The sequence below is a fragment of the Onychomys torridus genome, chromosome 16 (genome assembly GCF_903995425.1).
Source record: "Onychomys torridus chromosome 16, mOncTor1.1, whole genome shotgun sequence".
NCBI lineage: Eukaryota > Metazoa > Chordata > Mammalia > Rodentia > Cricetidae > Onychomys > Onychomys torridus.
Genome location: NC_050458.1, coordinates 21919216 through 21941197, shown reverse-complemented (window position 1 = coordinate 21941197; position 21982 = coordinate 21919216). Strand labels below are relative to the sequence as shown.

At 39.5% G+C, this 21982-nt stretch overlaps 1 protein-coding gene across 1 annotated transcript in view; it reads left to right on the top strand.

Moving 5' to 3' along the window:
• Sntb1 (syntrophin beta 1) overlaps window positions 1-21982 on the top strand; it is a 251274-nt gene that overhangs the window by 100672 nt on the left and 128620 nt on the right. Inside the window, exon 3 of the mRNA XM_036208878.1 lies at window positions 9134-9350. Coding sequence (XP_036064771.1) covers window positions 9134-9350 — 217 coding nt within the window. The remainder of the gene's footprint in view (window positions 1-9133; window positions 9351-21982) is intronic.

Here is a 21982-nt window from a genome sequence, read left to right as displayed (position 1 = left end):
TACCAGAAACTTCTGGACTCACTTAGGAATTTTGCTGAGACTTCCTCACAATACTAGAAAATCCAAAGATGCTAGCTAAAGAGTTCGGGAGAAGCATACACTCTAAGGGAAAAGTAAACTGTTAAGCCAAATCAAAATATAAAGAATAAATTGTACATTATTTCTATTCAGCTTGATGTTGAAGCTCACTGATCTTGTGCAGCAAAAATGAAGTCAGATTCTTAGACCTGTGGATCTGCATGTTTGCAGTCAGACAATTTTTATTCTCTACCGCATTTTTTCTACTCTCCTGTATTTACATTTCATCCCTCATACCTTTAAATCTTTCAACTGTGTTTGCCATCCATACTAGGAATGGAACTTAGGTCCCCTGTAAGAAGAGTGAGACACTCTCAGTCATTGAGCCATTTTCTCTATGTAGTTTCTTCTAATTCACTAGTCACTAATTCCTCCTTCTGGTAGATCTGTCTACTAAAGCTTTCATTTGAGGATTATTTGTTAATTTTGTTACTGTTGTTTGTTATTATTATGTTACTAGATATTTTGTGTGTTTCTTAACTAGTTGGTTAAGCCACTTCTTTAAATATTTTCCGGAAAACTTCCTCAAATTTTCATTTCTTTCAGTTACCCTCTTACAGATTTTAAGGACACATGGCTGCTACTACCATCAGTTGCTTGTGTTCATGGTACCTTGTTTCCTAGTGTGCAATATTTTCTTTAATTTTTATGCCAGCTAATTGCCTTTGGGAATAGTTCTCAGCAGTCTTGCAGCCTAGAATGAAATCGTTTGCTTCTGTAAAGAACAGTGATTTGGTTCTGCAAGGCTGCTAGATATCTGTAGAGGGTAGCGCCTCCTTAAACTGGGCTTGAAATTGAACATAGCTTTCCTGTCATCTGCTCCTCCCCCACCACCTGCTTCCTCTCTTCTAGCCTTGAATATCTTTTAATCAGGGATGATTCTTCAGCATTCCCAGGCTGCATAATCCTTTGTCCATAAAAATAAACTGATAAATCTTGGTGAATGAGCAAAATTTTAGATTATCACATTAGTGTATCCTCTCTACCTTTATTCTATTGGTTGATTAAGAGCATCGTTCTACAATAAATATTGTAGGCAAACTTTCAAGGCATTGCTCTGCCATCTCTTCTGGGTAAATTACTCTAACTCTGTGCCACAAAGGAAGTAGCTTGCTTTGCTCAGCTAAGATTTTTGTATGTTTATCAGTTCTGCCCACAAGTGGACCAAACCACATATTTCTAAAATTCTTCATGTTTAAGCAGGATATTTAGATATATTGCCTGGGTTACCACTGGAAGTAATCCTTGGTTTATGTGGGCCTTGGAACTACTTGACCTATATCTAATACTTTTTTCCTTTAGGTAGCCCAGTCCACTTTCCGAGAATTCACTCTACAACTGGTCAGTGATTGTGTCTCTGTATTGCCCACTGAAAACCATTGTTGCCACTCTTTAAAATAAAATCCAAATGTATCAACTTTTATGCATCTTTCACCTAAGTGGCATAGCCAGATTTTATGGAAGAGCATGTCTGAATAAGCAAACTAGGGCTCTGCCACTTACTTGCCATGTGGGCTCCTACATGACAAATATCTGAGCATCAGTGACATGATATATACAAGAACACTGACCACAAGGATAACCTATGTGTTTGGCAGAATTAGAATAGGTCTACAAGGCTTTTCTGAAAAGAATAGCAATATACTTTTATATTTATTGCCTGTGGGTACATGGACTCAATGAATGAATGATAGCTTAGACATTTCTTCTATAGACCCTGGTTTTCCTACCAAATATAAACTGAGTCCTTAAATAGGAATTGTAAAGCTTAACTATAGGACAATACATAAATAACCTGGTTCTATAGTTGGCCTATGATTAAGTGCATTACAAATGTGCTTCCTCGTCCCTCTTGCAAACTGAGACCAAATGTTCCTTTCATATGGAATTGCACTCAGAGTTGCAAATCAGAGTGCATTATATAAAAGGACACTCCTCATCCTTCTCTTTCTTAAAGACTAAGTTCAAATGCCGCTTACTCACTCAGCATCCTTGACTCTCACTCTGAAATACTCGTTCTCAGCTCCAGACAGACAGATAAGAATACATTCCAGCAAAATCTTCCTCTCCTCTCAGTGCTTGAATTTCCTGTACACCAGTGAGTGTAATTCTATAACATATAAGCCAAATACTTTTTACTGTGTGTAGGGATGGGAAGGCTGTTAGATTTCATTTTTTTTAAACTAGCATACAGTGTATTAGAAATCATTGTGACATCTGTGAGCAGACTGTTTTAGTAGGTTCTCCTTCTCCCTCATCTCCCCACTTCTTGTGATCCCTGAACCTCCCTTGTGACTACTCCATCTCCTTTTCTCTTTCACATTACATGTGACCCTTTCCCTAGGTATTCCCTCCCTCTCTCAGCATAATTTTTTCCTATTCTTCATCACCTTTCTAGTTTTTTAACTTTATCCACAACACACACACACACACACACACACACACACACACACACACACACACATTATAGAAGATTTAAAAATACAGTGAGATCTGAGCTTGCTTTACCCAGCAGGGCTGCATCAGAGGATGGCTTGACCATATGCATGGTTACTAGGTGATTGGAAGGGTCTACACTTGGCTGAGCTCCATCCCTTGGCATTCCTATAAAAAGCCCTTTAGAGGAGACAGAAGAGGCTGATAGATGAGGATCCAGGCCCTCCTGAGGCTCTCCTGTGTTTCTATCTGTTTCTCTCCCCTCTATCCTTCTATCTAAATATTTCTTACTTTGCCCTCCTCAAGAGTACCCTGGGTTAAAAATGGGAGCTGGTCTCCCACAGATGGCACCAAGAACAGGAACCAGGCACTTGGTGAAATGAAGGCAGAGAGCCCCACAGGAAATTTGGGCATGTCCAATCGTGTTGAAAAATTAAGGTATTGGTATTCTATTTTCAAGAGTGAAAGTAAAGAGGATGAAAGGTGCTCAGGTGAAAAGTGAGGCTGTGGTGAGTCTCTCTCTATATGTCTGTCTCTTTCTTTTTCTCTCTCTCTCAATTTCTAACTTAAAAAATTAAGGAAAAAGTATAAGGTAGAATGTAGGAAAAACTTAGGGTAAGAAAGAAAAATAGAAGGTAGAATACAGAAATATAGTGTAAGAAAACACTTAGGACAAGATAAGCAACAAGACAGAGGAACTATGGGATTACGAAAGCAAACTCCTGGGAAGAATTGGAGTCATGAAAAAATACTATGAGAAAAGCAGTCAGAAAAAGATTCCTATGGAAGCTTTGGGCCCATGGACAGCTTAGATCTAAGCCCTGAATGGCAGAGGAAAGAATTTTCTCTGAGGTAGATGCAGGTGAAACAAAACTCTTCACACCATATGAAAACATCATACCATCAGAATTAGTTTCCTCTTGGCCATGAAGCCAAAGTTTAGGGAACAGAAGTCATGGGGGAAAAAAAACTTATTAATCTTTTTCTAAAAAACTGGAAGGTTTTCAGGTCTTTCCTGCTCAGATTTCTTTCTGTAAGGGCAAAAATTTAACTCACCTGGAAATCTATCAGTATGGGAAAATCACCTATAATTGCTCTGGAAAAAAACAAAAAACTTCTTGGAACAGGGCAAGTCCTCTCTGCTAGTCCTATCTCCCCTTCAAGCCAGTATTACAACAGATACTTTAGACCCTAGCCAGAATCCCCTGTGGCTAGAGCCTCAGGGTGGAATGGCAGCTGAGGAGAAGCTGCTGGCATGAAGGTGGCAGTGGAGACTTTGAAATCCTCCCTGCAATGAGGGAGGAAAGGTCTAAGTTCTAGCAGTAATGATAGCAGGAGAAAAGTTGAGACAAAATTTGGCTGTACAAACAAGACTGGTGGGAACAGTGAGAGTCGCCCACTCTACTGCCAGAACCAAGTTGGTAGATGATGCTATATAGCGCCCATGGCTGTGAAAAGGCTTGTTTCTTTTTTCTATTCAGGAAAAAAAAAAAAAACCTCTTTTTTCAAATATTCTCATTCCTTTTCACTGACCTAGTGAGATGGGGGAGTGAAGCACCCAAGGGTTTTCACTTCTAGCAACAAATGTCTGTCTGAGTGCACATTGACAGGCATGACCCACTCTGGAAACAGTGTCAGGTGAAAAAAATCTAATTAGAGAGGTACACCTGTCGAACAATAACACAGGCATCTTAATGCAAGCTTAGGAAAGACAAAAATCTCCCATGATAACAGCAAAAACTTGATTTTGGCTTCAGCACAAATACAGACTGTATGAATGGAAGTTTTCTTCCAAACCCAGAAAGGCAGCTTGGGAAATGTTGTCTGTAATGCAGTTTGTAACAGCATGATGATGTAGAGAAAGGCAGTTTGGGAAATGAAGTCCATAACAGAGATGCCAGTACTGCACTGCCCACAAACTCTTTTTTTCAGTGTTGTTTTTTTTTTCAGCTCAAAATGCAGTGTTTTTCAAACGATGTTGGAAAGCTTGGCCTTACCTACTGAAAACTAGAAACAGGTTAACAGTTTGCCTGTCCAAGGCAATTAAAATACTAATACCATTTGTCAACAAGCCACTTTGAAGCACTCATGATAATCTTAAAAAGTGGCTTTAAAAAATTAAGAAGGGGAAATTTTACCCTTAGTCAAGCTTAGAGCCACTGATAAATTAGCCTTTGACTTCAAACTTTCAAGGAAACTTTCAGAATGATATCAAAGCTGACTATAAACTCCAAACTTTAGTAATGATTTGCATAATTTCTATCTTCTTAAAAGAAAATGTAATAGTTCAGTTTAGAAATCTCTTCTAGATGTTTGATAATAGTTTCCTTTTAAATATAAGTTTGTAAAATAGTTCTATAGAGTTTCCTTTTGAATATGTTTGGTAAACAGTTATTTTAAGAAATCTCTTCTAGTGGCTGGGGATTTAGCTCAGTGGTAGAGCACTTGCCTAGCAAGCACAAGGCCCTGGGTTCAGTCCTCAGCTCTGGAAAAAAAAAAAGAGAGAGAGAAAAAAAAAGAAAGAAATCTCTTCTAGATTTGTGCTAAAGTTTGTAGAATGGTTTTATAAGAGTTTTCTTTTAAATACAAGTTTGCAAAATAGTCCTATGGACTTTCCTTTGAATATGTTTGTAAAAAGTATTAGTGTTGACCAAAAAAAAAAAAAAAAATGTTTAAGCCGGGCGGTGGTGGCGCACGCCTATAATCCCAGCACTCAGGAGGCAGAGCCAGGTGGATCTCTGTGAGTTCGAGGCCAGCATGGTCTCCAAAGTGAGTTCCAGGAAAGGTGCAAAGCTACACAGAGAAACCCTGTCTCGAAAAACCAAAAAAAAAAGTATTAATGTTGAATGTAAGTCTGTAAAAAGTGTAAATGTTGAATGTGAGTTTGTAAAATGTAAATGTTGAATGTAAGTTTGTAAAAAGTGTAAATATGTATAGTCGTGTTCATATTAGAATTGTTTTATTACTCTATCAATATCTGTCTAGACAAATTAGGTAACAATTTTTAAAGGAATACATTGTATCTTCAGATATATTTCAACACTTTTTATGATAGCCCAAAATACAATTTTATGATCTCAGTGGCCCCTGGAAAACTTAAGTGAAAGTGTCATAATTAGGGGTGTTTTTCTGTCTTCTTCCTAGAAGTTTCCACTCCTGTTTTTGTTCAGAAAGGGGTAGGCCTCCCACAATCAAGTTAGTTTGCACAAAAATTCTGCTGCTACTTAAACAGCTAAAAATGTCTTTACAATTATCATGGGTTTTTGTTCACTTGAGTGGATACTTTGAACTGTTTTAAAATGACTGCTTTCTCCTGGGAATCAAAATAATCTCTTGAAAATTTTATAGAACCTATATTAGGAGAGAGTTTTGATACAGGAAAAGGGCTTGGTGCAGCTGAGACTGTTGTAATTACCTTAGACCCATTCCAAAAAACAATATTCCATCTTTATTATTCTCTAATCCCTTTACTGGCAGATGTGGCAGCTATGGAGATCATGGTGGTTGTTTGTGAGCTCAGTAGAGATCTGAGTCAGAGCTGAGTTAGGCTGTGTACCCACTCCTGTCAAGGCTGCTAGTTAAAGACAGGCAACTTTCTTTTTGATAGCTTCCAACCTAAGCCAAAGTATGCTTGATGGAAAGAATATCTCCATGACAGGTTAGGAAGATAATCAAGAAAGATGACCTAAGAAAGGCACAGTCTATCTGAGGGGCCTGATGTGCTCTTTATTATATCTAGAAGGGGGAATTATGGAGACCCACAATGGTTTCCTAGTGAGATCTGAGCTTGCTTTACCCAGCAGGGCTGCTTTAAAGGATTGCTTGACCACGTGCATGGTTACTAGATGATTAAAAGAGTCTACACTTGGCTGAAAAATGGAGAAGTCTTTGCTCCACCCATTGACATTCCTATAAAAAAAAAAAAAAGCCCTTTAGAAGAAACAGAAGGAGCTGGTAGATGAGGATCCAGGCCCTCCTGAGGCCATCCTGTGTTTCTCTCCCCTTTATCCTTCTGTCTAAATATTTCTCACTTCACCATCCTCAACAGTACCCTGGTATAAATGTGGGAGCTGGTCTCCCACAGTCAACTCAAAAGATGTCTAAGGAACAATGTTTAAATTTAGGAGAAACAAATTATTGTGGAATACCTAGGCAAACATGAGAAAAAGAAATTCTAAATGTTATATTTAGTCTTACCCTTTTTAATCTTACAAAAGTAATATATAAATATGATTAAATCAAAAATGCACAAATGAATAGCCAAAGTCTGTGTCCATCATGTTGACTTTTCATTCCATTTCCCCAAACAAACTACTAACAATATTTTCTGGAGTTCATATGTGGTGATATATTGTTTGTGATCTAATAAATAAAATTTGTCTGAAGATCAGAGTACAGAGCTAAGCCATTAGTTAGCCATAGAAACCATGCAGTGGTGACACACACCTTTAATCCCAGAACTTGGGAGTTAGAGGTAGACAGATCTCTGTGAGTTTAAGGCCAACCTGGCTACATGAGGTTGATGCAGTCTAAAAGAGAAGCAGAGCCAGGCAGTGGTGGCATACTCCTTTAATCCCAGCACTGTGGAGATGGAGACAGGAAATGATATGGCTGGGCAGAGAGAGGAATATATGGTGGGAGGAGACAGAAGCTCAGTCCCTCTTTCAGACTGAGGGTTGCTAGAAGTAAGAAGTCTTTTTAGTGGCTGGCTGTTCTGCTACTCTGATCTTTCAGCTTTCACTCCAGTATATGGCTCCAGGTTCTTATAATTAAGACTAGTTAGGCTGGGCAGCAGAGGCACATGACTTTAATCCCATCACTCGGGGGCAGAGCCAGGAGGATCTCTGTGAGTTTGAGGCCAGCCTGGTCTACATAGTGAGATCCAGAACAGGTATCAAAACTACATGGAGTAACACTGTCTTGAAAACAAACAAACAAACAAAAAGACCAATTAGAATTAGTGCTACATTCATATCTAAAAATAATTGAAGTTATATATAAATATGCATATCTTTTAGTATATATTATATATAAACATATCAAATCACAAATTTATATATACATATATGTGTGTGTGTGATTTTATACACAAAGATGCCATAGTACATAGAGTGCTATCTACTTTGTGTTTTCACTAATCATAGATCTTGAAAGTCTTACTCCATCAACATGTCTATATCTAATCTTACTTTAATATCTATAGAGATTACAGTGTATTTAACCGTTATTTTTCTAGCTCTCTGCTACTACAGATTTTGCCACTAGAATATAGACATTCATATTCATTTCTTTGTATACATGATTTTAACACCATTTAAGTTGAAAAGTGTACCCTCCTTCTGAGCATAATAATAGCATCCCAGGCAGGGGCATGGCTACTAGATTCCTTCCATCTGCATTAAATTATATGTTTTTCAGCCTAGGTTACACTTCGTGTCATCTGTCTACTTGTTTTCAGTCTTTCTTCCAGAATATAATCAGAAAAGATAGACATTGTCACAATTGAAAAAAAGCCACATGCAATTTCCAACTGAAGAACACTGTAATAGTGAGTTCTAAGATTGCTGTTAATACATAATTTAAATAATAGGATAATTACGTTGAAAGGAACAGAAAACCTGAATCCTGTTCGGAATTTAAGAGGCTTGGTGCTAACAGCATGTCCAATTCAAGTTTCTTTCAGAGACAGAAACTTTCCAGAAATGCAACTCACTATTCTATTTATTTTGAGAATTCTACATATGAATACAGTGTATTTATTTACATCATTCACATCCCTCCCTCACCCTTCCCTCTCTAACTCTCCTGTGTTCTTTCAACTACCTACTTTAAAATTCATGATCTTGTTCTAAACTTACTATCGTCACACACACACACACACACACACACACACACACACACACACACATACACACACACTCAAAATCTACTGAGTCCCATTAGTGTTTTATGGGCGTGTTAAGGGCTGACCACTAAGACTGGAAAACTCACTGGGGGACGTTCCTGGAGAAAACTGCTTCTCCCTCCCTCAGCAGCCATTATTGCACATAGCTCTTCATTCTGGGGGTAAGCCCTTGTGGAATTTTGCCCATCCACATTGATATTTCAATCGGTGCAGTCTTGTGAAGGTGCCCACATTGTTGAGAGTTCATGGGTGCAGTTTTCCTGTCATGTAGAGATGACCCTAGCTAGCAGTTGTCTTGGGCCTGTGGTTCCTACAATCTCTCCACCCCTTCTTCACTGTTGCATGAGCCTTAGATTAGGGGTTCTGTTGTAGATGGCCCAACTGGAGATGGACACCCACTTACTTTCTGCATTTTTGAACAAGTTGAAGATCTCTGTAGCAACCTTCTATAGTCGCTGGAAAGGGAAGCTTCTTTGATAAAGGATGAAAATTATACTATCCAGTAGGTACAAAGATAAGTATTTTTACCTCCTTCTTGGCTGGGTTTACAGTATCAGGCATGTGTTCCTTCCTGTTGAATGGGTCTTATCAGTCCAATTAGACAACTGTTGATTACCTCCAACATATAAATATTACTTTTTGTTGTATGTGTGTTATACCAACCCTGGTGTTCCTAAAAGTGCCTCTTGTCTTTTTTTTTTTTCTTCTTTGCAGTGAAGTACATGAGAGAAGCCACACCTTATGTGAAGAAAGGATCACCTGTGTCTGAAATTGGATGGGAAACGCCTCCACCTGAGTCCCCTAGATTAGGGGGCAGCTCTGCAGACCCTCTGTCATCCCAGTCCTTCTCCTTCCATAGAGACCGGAAAAGCATCCCCCTCAAGATGTGTTATGTCACCCGGAGCATGACATTGGCTGATCCTGAAAACAGGTAATGGGGGCAAACTTTCCTGGCCTCTGAGGTTATGAAAGAATTTGCCAAGTTGTGCTCATGTCTGAAAAGACTCCATCGTTCTCATGAATAGACTGAAAGGTCCTCCCACCCTCCAAGCATAGGGAAGATACATATTGAAGGAGGGAGATTATATTCCATCCAGGATCCCTCACATTCTTCCATTCTTTATCATCATGATGTAAATGCACATGACCCAGTTTCTAGGTAGAGTAGGAGAATTGAAATCAGGGTCCCAATATCTTTCCTTGTTTGTTCATTGTGAGTTATAGGATTTTAGGTAAGTTCCTCAAACTTGTTTTTGTCACTTATAAGATGGGAACAACTGAAATAGATATCAGCTTGTGAGGGCTAAATGAGGAAACCCTATGAAGTGCTTAGCACTGGAATGAATGTGCACTACAGTGAGTGTGTCCATGACAAGTATTAGTCATGTTAGTAAAAGGCAACTCTACCTGCCTGAGCCCTAGCATCCTCAACAGTGGCCTAGGAGGGTCAGATGGCAGAAGACTTAAAGTTCTTCTCGCCCATAAGAGGATAAGAAATTGCATCACTCAGCATGTTGGACACTTTTCTGAAGTTCATAAGTGACCTCTGGATGCCACAGGATAGACATTCCCCCTAATTCAGGGCACTCCAGAGGGCAGCAAAAGTGAAGTAAAAGTTTATGGTCTCTTTTCACTCCAAAATTATCTGACCACTACAATACAGTTGTAGGAAAAGTTATCAAAGAAGAGAATTAAGAAGAGAGGAGGGAGAGAGAGAGACAGAACTGAGCCAACAAATGGGAACTCTTGGTGACCTTTGCATCCACATTAAAGTATTAAAAATAGAACCAGCTCTACTGGTCATTCTTTGCAACATGTGTGGGACAGCTGCAACACCCACAAATAGGAAGCATTTGGCTAGGTTCACAGTTTCTGATGGGGAAGAGCCAAAGTGACCGGGGCAGGGAGGAAATGGGCTCCTAACTCCATGTGAGCTTTAGCTCTCATCCCAAGTTCACTCCAAGGAAGCTTCTGGGGCCCTTCTGGCTCCAACCACCTGTCACACCCCACTGCCCTCCTCCCCAGCCCCCTTCCCAGTGTCCTCCGAGCAGCACAGGGATGGGCTGCTCATAAGAGATCCAGCAAGCAGCATCTAGAGAGGAGTCAAGACAGAAGGAATGAGGAGGTGGTCCTTCCTTGATGGCCCTCCTCCTCCCTCATCTGTTTGGTTCTCCCTCCATTTCCGCTGATTCCCTGGACCTGCAGTTGATTTCCTGATTGCTCCAAATTTCCACCTCCCTTGGGTCCTACTCACCTAATCAAAGAAGTCCATTCTCCCAACAATCTAATGTCAAGGTTTCAGATGTAATGGATTCACAAACTGTGGTGTACTCATCTTGTACTAAGTTTTATGTTAATTCCTTTAGTTAAGTCCAGAGATTGCAAAGCTTATAGGTATACTGTACTTGTACATTTTTTTTAATAGTCTAACCACCATTTTAAATAATCTCAAACTAGTTGTCATCTTGAATATTGTGAAATTTCACATTTTAAAGATAGGCTTTTACATTCCTAAAGAAAGAAAAATGGTGGCTAATGTTGGGCACACTGCTGCAGGCAGGGCTCTAAGCAGCAGAAGTCCAGAAGTAGCTTTTCCTTTGTCAAGGGGATGAATGTTCTTTCTCATTTCTATTGTTCATACTTAGGGGCTTCACAGAATTTCTTGCCAGGTCCTTCATATCACCTGCTTCATGTCTGACATCTTAACACATGGTAGTCCTCCTAACAGCTATCTGTGATGTTATTATTGTCCCTACTCTATGAACAAAAAGAAGTTGGGAAGACATAGAAATTTCCAGAAATCATAGATGTTATTAATAACTTGAAGAAAAAGTTCATGAAGTTTTTTTCTGTTGTTCTTTCTAGCAGTAGACCTATATGCTGTAACATGTATGACCTATGAACAGCATGAGGTCAATCAATTATCAAGACTATTTTGAGAAACCTCAGGCTTTAATAATACTGGAAATTCCATTATGTATGTCTATCCAGAGAGGGGAATGGATTTTTAAAGCTTAATACCACTGCTGTTTAAGTCTACCACTGATGAATTATCTGCACAGCATCCTGGGTGGGAGAGGCAGAGCCTGTCATGCTGGGATATGAGAAACAACAGGGCAGAACTAAAAATAGGGGTCCAGCTGAAACAGATGGTACAGGCAGGGACATCAGGTCCAGATAGGTCCTGAATCACTGCTACCAAAGAGAGAAGGATGAGACTTGCCCCTAGTGAAGGAAAAAAAGAAAGAGGAAACAAATGTCTTACAGAATTGTATTTACATGCTTGGAAGAATATAGCATTGCCAATCAGAAATATAATATTGGCAAGCCACAACTCTGCTGACTACAAGAAACTCCTAACACAAAGGGATCTCAGAGGTGCACGATGCAAGACCTGGCAGAGCCCACTAAACTAATGCAGAGGAGCAGTAACAGAGAGCAAAGAGTTCAATCTTGATATACAACAAGGTAGAATGCAGGGCGAAGAGCAGGAAAACAGAACAAAGCAGGGCTGATTTATGATGCAGACCAAAATTCACAAGAAGCTCTCAATAGATTTAAACACAATCCAAATAATAACACAGCAACAGCTTGTATATCAGGAGTAATAGAAAGAGCACTGAGAAACAGAAGTGTGATGGGGAAGGTAATTTAATATATGTTGCTCTCAGTCCAAGATGAGCCACATGAAAGGCAAAGAATGAGTGAGGATATGGAAGGCTTGAATAGCAAAATAAGCCATTCCTAGATGTATCCTAAAATCTGCATCTTGCTATTAGAAAATGCACTTTCATTTTACATGCACATGGAGTCTACAACCATAACAGCATGACACTAGCAGTCTCATCTGCTCTTAAATACATACAGAGCATGCATACAGTTGGGTACAGAGTACATCACAAAGAGAATGTAGTAAACCCCATAAGATAGAATAAATATAAACAACTTCTTCCTCTGACAGAAGTGGGCCGAAGCCAGAAAATTAACAATAAAATCAAGCCTAAAATATCTTTCTTTTTGTTTGTTTTGTTTTTTAAAACACTCTCCGTAAGTAACCCTTGGACTATGGAAGAAATATACACTAAACTCACAGCCAATCATTAAAAGATAATCATGGAAGTTAGTACATAGGGTTATTGTAGAAGAGAAAGGGAACGAAGAATACGGGCTCTGTGTCTAGCCACAGGCTTAGAGAAGTCTTAGTTCTGGCACAGCTAAGTTAAGCAAGAACTCATCACTGAATGCAATTAACCATCCTCTATATAGTCCATCTCCACATTATGAGCTTCACTGAGCATTGGGAGTTAAGACAAGCAGAGGAGCTGGGATTTTCACCCAGCCTTGGCTGACACCAAACCAGTTTCTGAATCATTACCTCCATTGTCTCCGACCTCAATACCTGACAGAACAGTTCACCTGAACTGTCAGCCAGGAGTTAGCAGCCTCCTGGGTGCCAGAACATGAGAACGGATTGACAAATGCCACTAAGCATCTCAGGGGCCGATGCCCTCAGTGGGCAACACACAGTTCACTCACAGTTTGCACTAAAACCTTTAATGCTAAATTTCTCAAATAGAAACAGCCATAGAACAGCAGGCAAGATTGCTGCTCTTTCTATGAAAAAGGTCACTCAGCAGGCACCAAATCCACAAGAATTTCACTGCTAGTGGCTATCAATGAGGACAACATACTCTTTTCAAATGCTACCTCTTTATATTTCCCCTGCTTTTCATAGTTAATGCTTGGCCTTCACACCCAGCATCCTCATCCCGCCCACATCTGTGGGCCACCAGAGTATTTGGAGCCATATCCTTTCTGATGCTTTGTTTGCAGTTTGCTAACTTTTCCAGCCACCATCCTCCTAATCAATGGAATAAGAAACCCTGCGATTATCCATTTGTTCAAATAGGCTCTCTCTCCCCCGAGTAATAATATCTATATTCCTCAGTATTGTATAAAAGCTCCAGTAAGCTTTGTATCCTCCCTAATTGCCCAGCACTGACCCCTACATTTTCAGTCTTAGGCAATTTGTGTCAGGCCAGCAGTCACCTCCCTGTCATCTTCCCAATGGCCCTTGTCTAAGCCCCAGCAGAAGTGACCCCACCTGGACATCACTCTTGCTACAGTTTCCATGCAGTTCTGTTTACTTATTGCAACCTTCTTAAAGACTGACAACTATTTCTTACATGCCTACCTAGTTCCTAAACTACATGGTTCTTGAAATCGGAGGCTTTCTGCAATTTCATTCCACTGCCCAAGCTTTCAGGAAGTTTGTTTAGTACAAAGGAGCAATTTAAGAATGTTCTCACTAATATATGATAAACAGCATACTTATCTGTCCATTTTGGGCATTCTTACTTCTTCAAATTTTTCTTTTGATGAAATCTTTCCCTGGATAGTTTTGAATATGAGGGACTAGATTAAAGCAATATTCTATACCTATACATAGAAAATTTGCTGAAACTCGGATAATGCATTAACCAGCTTGGTAGTGGGTAGCTATGCCAACACAGGCAGTGTTATGAGGTGTCAGTTCACCACCTTGTGAACTACACAATAGAGTTCACTGTATATTTCATGGGTAAAGTACAAAGATATACTCAACCTGCTTTGGAAAACAGTATGTGTTTCTACACAAGGTGCTCTGGTAAGCATGCTGTTCAGGATTCAACTGCAAATGTCTACTTGGCACAGTGACTCAGGAGAGGTGGGATCTGGTAAGTCCTGTAGCACACACTTGGATTTATTTCTGCAAAGCACCATCAGTGATGTCACCATAAGTCAGAAGCTCAACTTCAGCCACAGAAAGTCAGCAACTTGATTTAAAAGCCTGCAAGAATGGATCCATCTCTAAAAGGTTGACTTGCATTAACCTAATAGCCGGAATCCACTTAAGTGATCAATGCACTTGTCAAGCAAACAGGCTTGCTTGCAAGGGAGGATCTTGATGTGTTCCTGTTGTGGACAGGCTATGTTGGAAGATAAATGCAAATATAAGCAGGAATACCAGAACACCAAGTTACTCCAACGTTGCTGACTTCCAAGGCAACCTAAGCATGCATTTTCTCTGTGTGGACTAGCTACATGAGAAATTTAAGTGCCACAGTAGTTATTTGATAAGTTTGGAATCAATATAAGAAGAGTTAATACATCTGAAGTGCTTCACGTAAGAATGATGGAGCTGGTCTTTCTAGCAAAGGGAGAGCTTTTCCAAAGTGGCCAGTATGTAGCATTTTTCCTTGCCAACTCTCTTTCCTCTGGGCTGAACATAAATAACCTGTGGTTTCCCTGAATGGTTCCCCTGTCCTTTCATGGCTAATTAAACCTCCTTATTTCCCATGGTTCTTTTCTCTGGTGAGAGTCAAAACAGAGCAGAGTTTGGGTTTGGTTATCAACCTGAATCACTTCCTAGTCCTGGCTCTCTGAGGTTGCTTTCATATCATTTTGTTCAGTTAGAATTTTAAATGACCCCAAATACTTTAGCTCCATATTTATAGACAAATAACATTTTAGTGACTACCGACAGAAGAATGAGCATTTTATTAGCTTAAATTTATTTCCTCCTTACACCGTACCTTATGTAGAACTCCCCACTATACTCATTAAACTTTGAATATTGTTGACAATTTCCCTCCTTAATTGCATTCATAACAAAGATTCCTGAGGCACTTACATCTATCTTTTCTCCTCAAGATGACTTCCCTATAAAGAGGCTCACCAAATACATATTTTCTTACTTTGTTTTTTTTTTTTAATTCTTGATTGGACACATAATGGTTGCTTCATAATGGAATTTGTTGCTCAGAGATCCTGATTTACATTACATCTGAAAACAGGAGGAAAATGTAAAATCAATGTGTCACTACGTTATATGAAATGAAATATGAAATTTAAAATGTGAAATATCAAGATTATCCTAATGTGAAATGTTTATCCACATGAACTACATGCTGTATCACGGTGGGGGATAAAACACAATTTGAAATTAGAAAGCATAGATTATAAATCCCAATACTATCACTTATTCTTTCTTACTACTTTCCCTGTTCTCAAGTTCTTTAAATATATAATATTTGTATGCCTTCCAGAGTCTGATTTTGAAACCTAATCTTTCATTCAGTAGTATTAGGAGGTGGGATATAGAGTGTTCAACCACACATGAGACAGCTAAATCCCTACCACTCCCCAAGGCTCAGGAACAGAGGCTGATAGATTGTTAAGTCAGAGCCTGGGGAAGTCCAGAGTGAGAGGGTACTTCTGGATATAATAGTACCACCATTGTAATCATGAACTTACAGCATCTATGGTTTTCTGCATAAGCCCTGTACAAAATCAAGTCAGTCAATATTCTGGCATGGAGGAAAAGGTAGAGCATGAGCCCCAACTCCCTAACTGAGGAAATTTTTGACAATTGATACCTTTTGGGAGTGGGAGAATTGGTTTTCATTACAGGTGCAGTTGACCAAACTCCAATGGATGGGCTCATACCCATAAGTATGTGGGCATCACAACTAGGACTTGGTGGATTCTAAAACACAAAAGGCACAATGTTGGAAATGGGTAGCAAGGGGCAGAAGGAATCTGGGAGGAATAAAAAATAAAAGGGTAGGGAGTGAATTGTAGCTGAAAGTTTTTTGTGTCCTGCCCAGTCCTGAAGCCACTCAGACCCACATAAACACACATAGGCTTATATTATTTTTAAACTATATGGCCTAATGACTTAGGCTTCTCCCTAGATAGCTCTTATATCTTAAATTAACCCATTTCTCTAAATCTGTACTTTGCCAAGTGACTTGTGGCTTACTGGTACTTTACATCTTGCTTCTTAGCAGTGTCTCCCAGCTCTTCCTTTCTCCTTCCCCCTCTCTAGTTGCAATGTCCCACCTAACCTTATTCTGACTCACCATTGGCCAAACATCTTTATTTATCAACCAATCAGAGCAACACATATTCATAGCATACAGAACGACATCAGTGAATTAAAATATAGTTTATGTATTTGTATCTCAAAGAATTAACAAAGCATTGTGTTAAAAAAAAAAAAAAAGAGGTGGAGGCTGTAGGAAATAATTAGGTTTAAGGTCAGTCCCTCATGAATAGGACTAGTGTCCTTTGAAAAGAGACTTAAAAAGTGTCAAGGGAATCAGCTGAGTTGTTTTCACATCCTACTGTCTTATAGAAGTGTTTTGAGTGATGAACTAAAATATTTGATAGAAGAAATACCCAAACACAGTGCTGAAAATATGTGAGGCCTTCTTTTGACTGCTTGTAGTAAAACATAAGAAGAAAGAAAGAAATTAAGGATGAAATGTATAACCAAAAGGAAAGGATAATTTAAATACATTGAAATTCTCAGTCTAGCTGCATTGTAAGATTGAAAGAGTGTATTCAGAAAGAATACACAGGGCATAGCCAAGTGAACCTTTGGTAAGGAGGTTGGTATAGATAGATGAAAGCCAGATTCTACTCAATGATACAGTTAAAAGATGACCTCAGAGGCATGTAAGAGCTCTTTGGAGCTGTCTTGCACTTTGTAGGCCCAGAATGTTGAGGCCTTGAGAACAGAACAATTACAAAGCTGTGTTCCTTGCATAATTATGATCCAATGCTCCTGATTGCCCCAGATGATATTCGAGTTTCTATGGTTCTGCATCTACACTGGTGCATACACTATGAACCCATAGCCACCACTACCTCCATTTCAAAGGACACATTGTAAAGTTCTAGGACCCAAGCCACAGGGTAAGGCCACTGCAGAGACCTCCTACTAAGACAATTCTCAATGAGGTCATGAAGGCATAGTAATTGTGGAGATTATAAACCAGCCCACTCACCAGCATGCAAATCCAACCTAGAAAACCTATAGGCAAGTGACTTCAACTCCTAAGACCTTCCATCTGGTCTGTTTCAGGAAAGCATGGGAGACAGGGTCACCTGGAGACTGGGGACCCAAACCCCAACTGACTATGTAAGGAGAGGAGGACTCTCAGTCAAAGATATCCTGAAGACTTACAATATAATGTCAGCTTGCTGGGTTTGGATTTGAGTAGGACCTGGTACTATTGTTTTCTTTCCCAGGTTCTCCCATCTGGAACAGGAGTGTTTATCCTAAGCCTGCTCTGCCACTGTGTTTTGCAAACATGGGTCTTGTTTGGTTTCACTGTCTCAAAGTTGGAGGGGAACTTGTTTTAGGATGGAACAAGTCTTCACATCACTCAAGTCTGAGTTGGATATCTAGATAAGACTTCTGACTTCAAATTTTAAGTTGATGCTAGAACAAGTTACAATTTGGGAGACTACTGGGATAGAAAGAGTATTCTTTGTACCTTAAAAAAAGGGCATGGATTTTGAGGGATCAGGGTATAACTCTTAAATGCTCATCTCCCCCAAATTTGTACAATGAAACCTAATCTTCTGTGTAATATCATTAAGATACGGAGCTTTTGTCAATTGAATAGATGATTCATGATTGAGATTAATGCCCATAAAACAGTTTTCAAGGAGCTGATTCACTGCTGATGCCGCATGACAGTACACACTAGCCATTATCTATGAAGAACAGATATACATGACACACCAAATCAGCGAGATCCTTGACCTTAGACTCCCCAGAATCCAGAACTGTCCGTATTAGAGTTCTGGTGTTTTTACCTTTGCAGTCTAAGATATTCTCTTTTATCTGCCCATATAAACAGTGATGTTTTCTGGAAAACATGGCTCAACATTCTAGCCATGTAGAGTGGTTTGTGATGATTGGGTGGCTTAATGTAGACAGCCTTGGGCTTCTATTAGGACAACAATGTCATAATATAGATTTAAGTCAAAATGTCATCACTGGGTACAAGGAATGTAGAGGAGGCTCTGTTATAGTGTTATTGTAGTTTTCTTTTTATTTCTTCCTCTTTGCTCAGAGATCAGAGAACTTTCCAGGTCATGTCCCCAAGCTGTTGGGCAGAGATTTATTTCATAAGAAAACATTCTTTCACAGAGGTTTTTAAGGCTGCTGAAATTGCTGACTTTTTGCAAGGATCTATGTTCTAATTTCTCAACTCATAGTCTCCAAAGAACTTAAGTATTATCTATGTGTCAAATTCCAAGTCCTCAGCCAGGCTCGGTAGCACAGGCCTGTAATCTCGGCTGTTTGGAAGGCTGACAGGAAAGGATCACAATTGCAAGGCCTGCCTGAATCATGGAATGAGTTCGAGGCTAACCTCAGCAGCTTAAAGGAGACCCTGTCTCAGAATAGAAAACTTAAGAAAGACCTAGGGACATGGCTCAATAGTAGGTTGCTTGCCCTGGTATATATGAGGACCTCAGTCTGATCCCCAATACAAAGAATAAAATTAAATTCCAAATTGTCAGTCTAGGACTTCTTCCTTCCCTCTGCTCTCCACTGTCACACCTCACCCCACTTCCTAAGGGAACTTACGGCCACTTTAAACTTTCAGCATTTCTGTGTTAGATCCCCTAGCTCTTTAGTGACATTTTTGTCAGTTTTCCTCTTTATCTTGAAGTAAAAACAATTTCTTATTATTCTTAATATTCTTTAGTTACAGTTCCAGGTGTTACTACAAAAAAAGGGTTGTTTTTTGTTTGTTTGTTTTTGGTTTTGGTTGTTTTGGGTTTTGGTTGTTGTTGGTGGTGGTTTGGTTTTGTTTTTTAATCTGTGGAGAAGATGGTTTTTCATGATCTAGATCTAGAATCTTCCTGATGCATGCTAGACGAATCCCTTTTCCTTGGCTATATATATCGTAAGAGTCAATGTTCTTTTTCTTTGACTCTTTTTCTTGCTTGATTGTTTTGACCTATTCCAATTTGTTGTTTTTGTTTTATCTTATTGTATTTCATTACTATTCCTTAGAGGCCTGTTTGTTTTCTGGCCAGAGACAGAAAGGGTGTGGAGCCAGATGAGAGGGGAAGTAGGGAGGAACGGGGAGGAGTAGGGGCAGGGGAAACCATAAGCAGAACATTTTGTATGGGGAAAAAAAATCTATTTTTAATAAAAGAAAAAAGAGTCGATGTTACAATTTTTCAATTGCAGCTTAAAAAATAGGTTAGATGTTTAACATCTAAAGGTAAAATTCATTCATTCATGCAGTCTGTTAGCTTTTAGACCCGCCCCTTGGGGACCTGGCCAATACACAGACAATACCTTGGTCAATTCCAGGTTGTGCCTTCATTGCTGTGTGGTCTCTCTGTGCATGTGTAAAGTCCCCTCATAAAAGGTGGGGTCCTACCCACCTTCTCTCTCTTCTCTCCTCAGCCTCCCCTTCCTCTCTCCCCCTCTCCCCCTCTCTTCCTTCCCCCTTCTCCCTCTCCCCTTCACCACTAATAAAACTCTCCACATTGCCCCTAGACTCCACCCACCAAGGCCTGGGCTGCATTAATTTGCCATTTTTAAAACACAACACCACAGTCCCAGCTATAAAAGAATTTGAAGCAGGGGGATTATTTGAATTCAGGAACTGGAGACCAGTCTGGGTGAAATATCAAGATGTTACTTCAAAACCATCAGTATTTTATTGTCGAAAAGTAACATGTTTGACCTAAAATTATGCATGTTACCACCAAAACTACCATTTTGGTCCTGCATATTCATCTGTCTTACCAGCATATCACCGATCTACCAGCTGCCTGTCTACTGACTTGCTTATCACCTAGACAAAGCCAAGTGAACTATTTTGTTGCTGGAGGAAAGAAAGGGAAATGCATCAAATGTAAGTGTGACTGTTTATATAAAAATAAAATGATAGGGGAAAATGATGTAGAGAGTAATAGATGAAGGCATCTGACATTGAAATCTGGTCTCTACACATATGATATACATGTATGAATATACAGGTTCACATTCACACAAACACCTATGCATACAAACACCATTATGTAAAAAAATGGTGATAATAATAAAAACAGGCAGTTTAAAATAAATTGGAATTAAAAGATTTATTTTTAAGTGGTAGTTATTCATCATTTATTTATTTTTATGACCTGTCTGCAGGCCTGTCTAGCAGTTCACATCTGAAATCCTAGGAACCTGTTGCCATTAGTCAGTTGCTAATGCCTCCCTCTCTCTCCTGACAGTCTTCTGCTGGAAGGATGCTGGAATTCCTGCTTACGTTTGTTTTCTAGGTGATTCTCCATTTCTCTGTCACATTTCTTTAAAACTGGCTTTTACATTTCTTTTGGGAACACTTTGTTTACATTTCAGCTATCAGAGTGCGGCTCTTTCCATGGTCTGATGTTCCCTTTTCATAGAATTTTCTTCTTGTTTTGTAGACATCACATTCTCTGCTAGCACTTGGAGACTGCTAATTAGCTGATTTTTACTGGGCTCTTTGCTCTTATTTCTGTTGCTTGATTGCTTGCTTGCTTTGGAAACATTTTCATCTCCCCTGTTGGAGCCAATCCTCAGTTGTCTGCTGATCCCTTGTTATCTGTTCATTATTTAGATGGAGGGGGGCTAAGCAGTCTATTAAAGCCTGTGTGAGGCTCGGTAGAGTTGTAGTTATCACTGGGCAAGCTTCCCATATGAAGAAGTTACTTCTGATTCTGACATATAGTGTTTAGGACATTTGTTTTTTTCTGGGTCTATTCATTTACTCCAGAATGAATCACCCACTTTCTTTGGGTGTGGACAGGGAATGGAGAGTGAGAGAATACCTGGGTGCCATTGTTCTGAAAGTCCCAACATTTAGCATACAGAATGCATAAGGACTCTGGAGGTTCTGGGTCATGCACCTCCAATACTCCTAGCTGGCATCCTCTGTGCCCCTTTAGGTCATAACTCCCTCTATTATATTATAGATATTATATAACTTCCTCCACATATTCACTGCCGCCTGCCTTCCAATGCATATTGAAATACTGCCCCTCTCCTCCTCCCCTGAGTTTAGACCTACTTTGCTGGGTTCTTAGGGAGGAGAGGTTAACATGAATGACCAAACCACACTGTGCTTTGTTCAACAAGAATCTTAACATAATTTACATACTTTTCTAGACAACAAGTGCATGACAGGTTCAATTTAATGAGCTTAAAAATATTTCAGAGCCCTGTTATTTCTAAGGAAATCTGTTTCCTTCAGTGATAAACTTTAGCATTCGCACTAATTAGCATACATTTTAAATCAGTGAGATATGAATTAGTAAGGATTCTGTAACAACAGAGCACTAGCTAAAAAAAAACGATATCTGGCTTGCCTTAAGAAAAAGTTCAGAGGTCGCACCAAGAAAGATTCCATGATTTCATCAATATTCAGGTCCACAGATCCACAGTTCATTTTAGTTCATTCCTGTATAGCAAGTACCCCACTCCAGGAAATTTTCAGTTTCCCCTCTTGTATGAGCTTTTGGAGAGGCTGAACTTGGCCATCTGGGTGTTGGAGGATTTTTGCTAATGTTGACTCTCAAAATACAGGTCTTGTCCCTTTGCTCTTGATCCATTAATTGAACTCCATTTGGTTTGCAAATAACTGCCCTAGGATTTTCCAGCTGAGATAATGATGGCTCTGAAAATAACCCCAGACTTACCATGCAGACATCCTCTATTCATGCAGGTATCACCTG